Source organism: Monodelphis domestica, chromosome 2, assembly GCF_027887165.1.
Source record: "Monodelphis domestica isolate mMonDom1 chromosome 2, mMonDom1.pri, whole genome shotgun sequence".
NCBI lineage: Eukaryota > Metazoa > Chordata > Mammalia > Didelphimorphia > Didelphidae > Monodelphis > Monodelphis domestica.
In genome coordinates this window covers 355,405,967-355,416,186 of record NC_077228.1, presented here as the reverse complement: position 1 = coordinate 355,416,186, position 10,220 = coordinate 355,405,967, and the positions used below count along the sequence as shown (strand labels likewise).

At 32.0% G+C, this 10,220-nt stretch overlaps 1 protein-coding gene across 1 annotated transcript in view; it reads right to left on the bottom strand.

Moving 5' to 3' along the window:
* Nucleotides 1-318: 318 nt before the first annotated feature.
* The window catches only part of MANEA (mannosidase endo-alpha), a 137,249-nt gene continuing 127,347 nt past the window's right edge, over nt 319-10,220 (bottom strand). The window contains exon 6 of the mRNA XM_001377106.4: nt 319-10,066. Coding sequence (XP_001377143.1) covers nt 9,430-10,066 — 637 coding nt within the window. The 3' untranslated portion in view covers nt 319-9,429. The remainder of the gene's footprint in view (nt 10,067-10,220) is intronic.

Here is a 10,220-nt window from a genome sequence, read left to right as displayed (position 1 = left end):
CTTTTGCTTGTTATTTTATAGATTGTACAATGCCCATCAACATGATGAATCAATAAATGATTTCCAAGATTGTGATTAAATCACCTTCTAAATTAATTATTTTCTCAAAGTCAACTGACAATTCCACCCATCTTGAAGAAAATACACTATATAGCTACTTGTCATGTCCCAAGATGACAATTGTGCTTGAAAGCCTAAAGGAAATGAAACATTTTCCTTGACATTCTTTACAGTACAATTTCCCCAGGGAAAAGGGAAATTTCAACTGAGTGCTTTCAGAGAAATCTGATTTCATAAAAACCAAGCCACAAGCAACAATTTAATGAAGATATCTCTTTTATTTAGCAAAGGCAGGCATAAATAAAGAACAAAATTCTATTTGCTCAGTAATTACATAACAAATAAAATATATTGGAAAACATTCTTAATCTTTCAGTTTCATACTCCAGGGTCTGTGTTTATTTTTTCTTTTTGCATTTTCCTAGACATGTATAATATAACATTTCCTCATAAAAATACTCAAAAATAGGAATATTTCATATTATCAGTGCTATGTCACTTATTTTAGTGGTAGTAAAACTGAAAGGTAATATGCTTTCTGGAATGTAGTTACTCTATGACAATCTTATTCCACTTAAATTTTGGAATCTCTTTATACTGGCTGACTCAAAAATACAAAGAAAAATTACATGAGATATAAATAGTTCACTCAACATAAGGTATGGTCTAATGCATATGCTTATTAATTTAAACCTTGCATATTCTGATGTATAGGATTTGACTTAAACTGTTGTGTTTTAAATTTTAAAGATAGTGTAATGTAAAGAGTACTCTATTTGAAGTCTGATGAATATGGGTTCAATTCTAGGTATTGCTATTTATCTCAGTTTCCTCAATTTCTTTCTTCCTAGTTGAATGTTGAGGTCTTTCTATCAAATCTATGATTCCTACTTATTATGAAGGCCTCATTTTTCCTGTTTTCTATCTTCTGGAAGTTTTGAAGTGGCTTTTGACTTACAGCAACAGTGTTCTCAACTATTCCTTCTTAGAGAAAGAAAAAAACTCAACATATATCATAATTCTAAGTGACTCTCTTCCCCTTATTCAACAATGGTACATCTCATGCAGTGTAATGATGTATATGTTCCAATGTGACCACTTCTTAATGAGCCTTGATTCCCAGTTCATTCATACAAGAATTAAATATCTAATATACTTTGAAAAAATAAAATTGAATCACACAAGGTGAAAATTTCTGATTTGAGTAAGATATAGCTGCAAAGACTACTTGATTTTTAGTTCTGAAAAATATAATTAGTCATCAATGTCTGGGTTTCAAGTAACATTGAAAAAATGAGACTTTAATGTTTTTAAATCATGTGCCTTAGCAAGGTCTCTCTTGCAAACTAGAGTATAAAGTAATCAGCAGTACTATTAGGTTCCTTTGACTTTAAGGAGGAATAACTCTCCAAAGCAATTAAGGCAAAGTCATGCCTAAAATTGCAAGGACAATGCCCTAATTTTAGACTTCATAACATTTAGGTGAAATAATTGATATACAATAAGGTATGTATTATCTTATATTTTTTACCATATATTTTTAATGAAGAGTTGCCAGAAAGATCTTAGAAATCATGTTTTTCAATTTAGTATTACAAATCCTAAGGAAATCATGTTTTTCAATTTAGTATTACAAATCCTAAGGAAAATGTAGAAATGTGCTGGTTCAAATTGATGAATTACTCTTACTGAGATTTTAATAGTGGATTCACCAATGCAAAAGTGTATCGATATCTCTATATCTCTATATACAGATAGATAAAGATAGAGAGAGCTATTTAGATATAAATATATCGGAACAAGGACCAGTGTATATACTCAGTAAAATGGACCAATCTGGTCAAGGAAGTGCATGATAAAGGGTTTGCTTGGCATTTGAGATGGTTTGTTATGAGCCAGTTTGCTGTGGAATGTTAAATCCTGAAAGTCTTCAGGTCTAATGGATAAAATTTATCAACAAAAATTAAAAACAAAAGTCCCAGACATTAAAAAAAATCTCTAAACAATTCACATGATAAAATAATTGTCCACGAGTGGAACTTGTGATGTCTGTCAATATTTGCATATTTAGGTAAGGAGAGTATATAAAAATGTACCTGCTGTGACTCCTTAGTCAATTATCAATGAAAAATAAACTTGCATATTAAAAATAGGATCACATCTCATAGCATACTTATGCCCTGCATTGTTAGTAAGATAAAAAATTATTTTATATAATAAACTAGTCCATCCATACACTGATATTCACATTATGTATACACATCAAATCTTTTTTAAAGCTCTATTTAAAGGAGCTAAGAAATAAGTGGTTACAGCAGATTCCAATGTTATCATAAAAAAGGACCAAAAAACATTGGCTGCTATACCAGCAAATTATGTACAGTAGAAAAGTCCAAGTGTTAAAAACACGAACAGTTAACACAGGTGCTATTATAGCCCATAGTTAGATTAAGTATTATGCTAGGCTACTATTTTGTATTAAAAGCTAATCTAATGAGTTTAAATTAATGAAGTAAATTTCTTTATCCTATTTATGTGTCATTCAAGAAATCTTAAACTATGTGGTTTGAAAAGCATGCTGTAGAGTACCTGAGAAATATTTTATAAATCTTATTTCATGAGAATCAAAGAAGCATGACTTGGAGAAAACACTCTCTAAGCCTCTATGAAAGAAGTTCATCTTGACTTCAAAGGAAATATCAACTATTAAACTGGTACCAATTGAAGGTCCAATCATTGGTTCCCTTGAAGAATAATTTTCATTAATGCTCAGAGTACTTCATAAAACAATAATTATGTGTCAGAGTTCCCACGGTTATTTTAGCAATGATCAATATTGGTAGTAGTTATTTCAATAAATTCAATTAAAGATGAACAGATATAACCATATTATATATACCACGGATGGAAGGAATCTTCTATAGTAATTTATAATTCTCTTAAATTCTATAGTTATGATTTATTTGATGTCCCAAAGAGCACCCAGTACAAGACCTCTCACACAGAAGGAGCTTTAAAAATATTTGCTGACTGAAGGAATAATTTAATAGCCAGAAGTTATCTCTCAAATTGTCTCATAATTAATCTGCTGATTTGATAAGTAGTATGTCATACAATGGAAAAAAGCAATGGATATGAGGAGACCCTGAATTCAAATCATATTTCTGTCACTTATTACCTGTGAAATAAACCATTTATTCTCTCCTGGCCTTATCTAAATGAGGGAGTGGCCTAGATGATTTCAAATGTTCCTTCCAGCGCCATATTCATTATCTTGCGATTTAAGAAGTTGTTTTCCTTAAGGGGGAACAAAATAACTAAATACTTGTTTTCTTGATTATCTTCAGGGTATTTAGCCACACCAATGCAGTCATTTGAAAGACAGGAATATCAGAATGCAGAAAAGGTGGTGTGGCAGAGAAAGAAAAAGCAGATTTGGCTGAAAGGCAAGAGTCAGAATTCAACAGAAGAATTTGGAATTTTGTGTTGGGATAGTTAAAGGATATGCCAGGAGTGGGGGGAGAGAGAGGATGACATGCTATCAGTTGGAGCTGGTGAACTGAGCTCTCTACTCAGATTTCAAACCTCCTACTTGGAGTCCTGTTGTCCTATGAGCTTCAGCCAGAGATTTCCTTTATCCCATAGACATCTCTGAACTCCCTGAAGACCACATAATACCATCTTTATACCTTCAAGTGCGCTGATTATCTCTATCTTCATCCTAAACTTTGGGTGACTGGATCTGTCTGGACATTTGGTTTCTTATCAAACTACTTGATTTGTACTACAAGGAAGACTTTTGTTGGTAGGCATAAATTGGGTAGTTAGGTAGAAACATTGGTCAGAGATAGTGAGGAAGACAGTGTAGCTCCAACTTGGCTGGAGATGGAAGAGATCCATGAGGATCAGAGGAAACTGGGATAGATACATTGGTAAAAGATTAGGGACCTTCCTAGCCCACTATCCTTCCCAAACTCCTAATAAATAATAAGAACTCCTAATAACTTCCCAACTTTAATAAATCTACCTTTGTTTACTAAGAAGTCAGATCAGGTGTGTCAGTGAACTCTAGGCCTGGGGGTAGCCATTTTGCCCTTAGGCCAGGGAGAAGTAGCTAAACCAACTAGAGAGTCTACTAACCTTTTCCAAGGGTAACATTTCCACTTTACCTAGTGGGACTAAGAACAGTAAAGATTTGGTGGGGGTCTGATTATCTTTGGGGAAATGGCAAATTCTCTACAAGCAAGTTTAAATTAAATTTAAATAATTTGGCACACTTTCAAGGTTATACAACTTTACAATATAATTTTATTTTAAAGTACTGTTTAAAAATAAATTTTGGCTTTTGTTACTTAATTAAAGAGAATATTTCCCCTGAAGGGATGTTATTTTCTGAGAAGTCTCTAAGTAAATTTAAATTCTTTTTAGAGAGAAACCTAAAATTCTGGTTAGCTCTAGATAAATTACTCTCCAACCTCTTTTCTTTCTTTCTTTTTTAACTCTCACCTTCTGTTTTAGAATTGATATTAAGTATTGGTTCCAAGGCAGAAGAGCATTAAGAGCTGTAAGGACTAGGCAACAGGGGTTAAGTGATTTGACTAGTGTTACACAACTAGAAAGCATATGAGGTCACATTTGAACCCAGGTGCTTTAGGACTGGCTATCTACTAAGCAATATAGCTGTCCCTTCCAACCTCTATTTTTTTTTTCTATTACTATATTTTGGTACTTAAGATTTATGCCTGTTAAACAAAAGAACTGTGACTAAGGAATTTGAAAAATACTGCTGTACTCTGTTTTACACAAGTTAAAATGGGACTACATTGTGCAAAAGAGATGCTATTTGTATGTGTGTATGTGTGTGTGTGTGTGTGTGTGAAATGTGAAAAATACTTTATCAGTATACAATATATTTATTATTTTAGAAACACCCTTTTATGGATTGTTTAGTGTTACTTACTACAACCTATTTACACTATTTTACCATTAAAACTTTCCCTCTTTATCAAAGTTTCATAAATTCTTTTTATATTAATTTAAAGGCTCTATCTTCCACGAAAGGCCTATTTATTCCCATGCCTTGTCATGGTGTAAAGGCCATTTCTGTGCAGTAAAAAGTGTGGCAAGTCTTTCCAAACTGAGAGGGCTTCTGGTATGGAAAATTATCACTTGATTGGCCAAAGGGTAATGGAATTTTCAATTACAACATCTCTTTAAGACCACTTAACTTCTAAGGCTTAAAATGGGACTGTGATTTGTATGGGAATAGCATACCACCACAACAATGAAATTATATATGCATGGAAATATTGGAGTAAAAATAAATGTTCCATAATTTCAAAAAGTATGAAAATTCCCTGTTTTAACTACTGTAATAATTCAGAAAACTTAGTGAAATGGCACAACAGATTACAGAGTAGGAAGGGAAAAAGTTAAGGCTTCTTCCAAATATGGAATATATATTGGTGTTATACACAGGGTCAATAGCAAATATTTTTCTAGCAATGACACATAAACAGTGGGTGGGGTTCAAAAAACAGAATTTTAAAACTGAAACTAGATCATATAGTTAAAGTCCCTCTTTTTTGTAGATAAGCAAAAAGAGGTCAGAGAATGAAGCAAGACTTGCCTAATATTATAGTCAGAAGAAGTGTTAGACTACACTCCTTTGCCACTGACTATCTTCACTTTATACAATTTTCAGCTTTTGAGGCTGCACTGAATTTTAAAAATGTCACTGAAATAGCTTTTATAAATAGCTTAAATACATGGATTTAATTGATATATAATTATTCCAGAAGGATAATAGTTTATGACAAAATCTCTTATTGGGAATGCTGTATGGAATGGTATGTTCTAATTAATTGGCTGCTTTTGAAACCCCTTTTTGTTTCAACCCTGATTATTAAAAACTTAAAAAAAAATTCATTGCTTAACTCTGCTTTAGTGAGCAAAAATTTGCCCTGTCTCAAGGTTGGACAGTTAATCTTCAACAAGATCATTCCTGTGTTTAAAATGTGAAACTTTAATCATTCAGGTGATTTTACCAGTAACTTCATTTTAACTTTCACACACTGACAGCTATGTGTAGTTAAAAAAAAATGAAAGGTATGAAGTACTTAGATTTATGTAGTGACTGGTATCCTATTAGGCATTTCATTGGTGTTATTCACCCTATCTTTGTAAAGGGCAACTTTGTTGCATCTGTTGCATGTTTGCCTTAAACACTGGATTTGGGTTGCAACTATATCCTCATAGTATATTTCAAGTCCTTTGAGCTCCTGTGCAAAGTCAGTGGGTTAGCTTAGTGGAAAAATAAAGCTGTTAGTACTGTGGATCTCATGTATTCAAAAGTGATTATTTCCTGAAATGTTCTCTTTTAAAAAATGTTTAAAAATGAGATGTTTGCACAAAAAATTATAGAATTCTAGGAAATTACTAGTTAGAAAAAATGTTTTGCATGTTACCAATTTAATTTTTGGGGCTCTATTTTATGGGTTACTTTATGGTTACTATTTTAAGAAAATTGTTATTAATGTTTTGTTATAAAGAATTGTATGCAGAAAAGTGAATTTTCAGCCATCTCTAGTGAAAGATTACAGTTTTTGGTGGTCATAGGAATCTAATCATTTTCCTATAATTTCATTGTATCAAATTTCATTTTTTTGACTTTTGCATCATTTTCTAGGATTCCTGCAAAAATTAAGGATTGACTGATTCACTCTCAATATATATACATAAGAACATGCATGGTCTTGTGGTTGTAGAAGGGAATATAAGTTTCATTTAAAAAGGTCACCCTAAAACCCTTCTGCCTTAGTATCAAATCTAAGGCAGAAAAGTGGCAAGGGCTAGGCAACTGGAGTTAAGAGACTTGCCCAAGGTCACAAAGCTAGGAAATGTGAGAGGTAAAATTTGAACTCAGGTTCCACAAATTCCAGGCCTGGAGCTTTATCCAGTGTTACCTAGCTTCCCCCTAAGAGTAATTAAAAAAAAAAAAACTAATACATAATTTGAAGTCAGGGTAATTTGGGGGTGGGAAGAAATAATTTCTTTCTCTTAAAGATGGAATTCATTTAATTGAAGGTTCTGGTTAATTGAGAGACACAGTAGTACAGCAGCAATAGTGTTATATGTGGAGAAAGAAAATGTAAAATGAAGCCACTTAATTTCTTTTCATATGTTTCTAATCTATAAAATGGTGATAATACTACTTCACAGGGCTATCGTGAGAAAAAATGAGTAAGATATATAAAGATCCTTGCAAACTATAAAAAAATTAGAATTAATATCAGCTATCATCAACATTATTGCTACAATTACCAGGTCAATGTGATTCATACAATAGTATTTATTTTTCTGGTATTTTGAAGGCACTAGATACATCCTTATATAGCTAAGAAGCATGTAAGTGATTAAGCTAGAAAATGCTGTAGTTGATTCTCAATTTATCTGTAATAATCATCTTATCATCACTGCTTTCTCTACATACTCATAATAATCAAGGCCAAGTTATAATGAGTCATAATGTATCTTTGTGTCTGAATATGTATTTCTTACTCCTTTTCAAAGACCAAATATTGATACTTTGAATGATCTGTTGTTTATTGTTTTAATTCTCATCTTTTCTTTACTACATGAGATTCTATATTTAACTGTATTGCTCTAACAGCAGATTCAGTATGTTTTGCCAACTGGGGTTACAAGAATGTCACTACAGTACTAGTTAAGGTTGCATTTTAACATCCTGGTTTTAGTGGTAAGTTAACAGATGAATTTCAATACTTTGAATGTTTCATTTCTGATGATAGGTTACTCTTAAATAGCAAACATTTACTGTTAATATTACTGATCTTCATATTTACTCTAAGTTTTAATTCTCAGATTAAAGGTGCTGTGAAATTGCAAAGTATTAAATTATAGATATACTTCTAAATATTGAAAGAATTAACACTATTCTTGTTCTTACCATTAAAAAAAAATCTTCAGCAAAAGTAAAATTGTCAAAATAAAATTAACCTATAATTTCCACTCAGTTTTCCCCAAGAACATTTAAATATTTTTGTGCAGTATCATATCAGTCTGAATATAGGTTATAAAATAGATTATGCCTTAATGAGTTCTGAAAAAATGTATATATAGACATATTTGACTTTAGGCTATAGTTGAGTTTTATATGAATTAAATATCTGAAAAAAAGAAATCTTATATTCAGACTAATTTAAAATCTCATCACTGAATTCAATCCGATGATAACTTCTTTTTCATACTTCATAGTTAATATCTGATCAATGACAAACCTTGATCAATGACAAACTTAAGGAACAGAGATAATAAAATATGATAGATATTCCATTCTAGGAAAATAGGATTTTTTTGCACTTAAAAGCTTTAAAAACCTCTCATATATTCACATATATACATGCACACACTTAAGTGTGTGTATGTGTGTGTGTATATATATATATACATATATATATATATATATATTTAGAGGTTAACTTATAGATGGTATTTTACTAATCATCACTAAAATTAAGGATATTAAAGACCCCAAACAAAACCTCTTCTTATATAGACAAGGCATTTGTGACTTGCATAGCATACAGTATAGCAGATACCTAAAAAATAGCAAATGACAACAAATACTGAGCTACGCAAAAAGGGCCCTTTATCTTTAACAATGCTTTAGTAATGCTATTTTAAGGCATAGATTATATGTGTGTTAGATTTTATGGAGATTTTCTCCTGCTTTTGGTTCTAGTAGCCAATAACTTCAATTCTTAAAAAGGCATGAAGTTACCTGAAAGAGAGAAATGGCTTTCAAAAATGAAGATGGAGACACATACGTTAGCAATTCTTCAATAGTACCTTGCTTTTCTACCACAATGATTTCTAACACAGACAAACAATCAAAACTGGTTTCTGAGTCCAGGAAGCAAGTAATATCTAATTGGATGCTAATTACTTTCTTCATAATGGGTTACCAGATAAAATTTAAACTGTCATAAATGCTGAATTTCAATTTCAGCCTTAAATTATACACACTATCCTAATATATTGTACATTTGGTGTTTCACAAATTATCTTGAAGAGGCTAGTTAAATCTGATTTATAGAATATAAAAATTTGCACAGCTTCTTTTTTAAATTTTTTCAAAATATAACCTACAAGATGTTAGCAATGATAATAATTCTATTTTAACATTTTACAGAGTCTATAGTCCAATAAAAATACAAGAATAATGCATATTGAACCTAAAGATTTCTTTCTTCTGTACATCTGACAAAATACAATTATACATATTGGCCTGCTGTGATTATGACTAAATTTTGGACTAAATATGTTAAAATGGTCAGTGGATTAATCTCATGCAAGCCACTGCTCTTTTTCCTTATTATATTTTTCAGACCATTTACGAGTAAGTTCCAGATAAATACCTGGTTTGTGAGGCTGGTAATCAAGGTAAACTGTAAGTTCAGTTCTCTTGGGAACTGCTTTTTCAATCTGAGTTCCTTCATGCCACTCATTAAAAGAAGTGATAGAAATAGCATCAGGTTGCACTTGAAGCGCCGCACTGAAAGCAGTTTCAAAGTACTTCCCATTGATTCGGTTCCGAGTGTTGTGGTTGTTCCATGGTCGTATGTTGATGTCTATGTATCCTGGTCCCACACTTGGGATAAACAGTAAGCTGTTGCTGTCACAAAAGGCTTTTAGGACTGCCCAGTTGTGATGTGATGAGCCATAAGAAAAGCCATTTGTGGCAAAGTATGTATAAATGCCATCAAAACCACTTCTCTGGATTTCCTGTTTGTGTCTTTCTTCTACAAGAAGAGCAATAAACAATCCATCATAGGGAGTATTACGAACACTCAGGGGACCTGAGGCAGTTAACAGATTGGCCCAGGTTTCCGGCTTTGTGAAATAGGAGTCATACACATAAAACATGGGCAAGACTCTGCCAGTTTTAGTCTTATACCTGTAAAAAGCTGGATGGCTTCCATATCTAGAAAACAAACAGATATAATTCTTACAGTTCTTACATAAATAAGCACAAATAATTTCTAAGAGAGCATTTGTTTTTTTTTAAATCAACCTAATGATTACCAGGGCATTTTATAGATAATGTTTACATCTTTCAGCCAAAAGTTTTACATCAC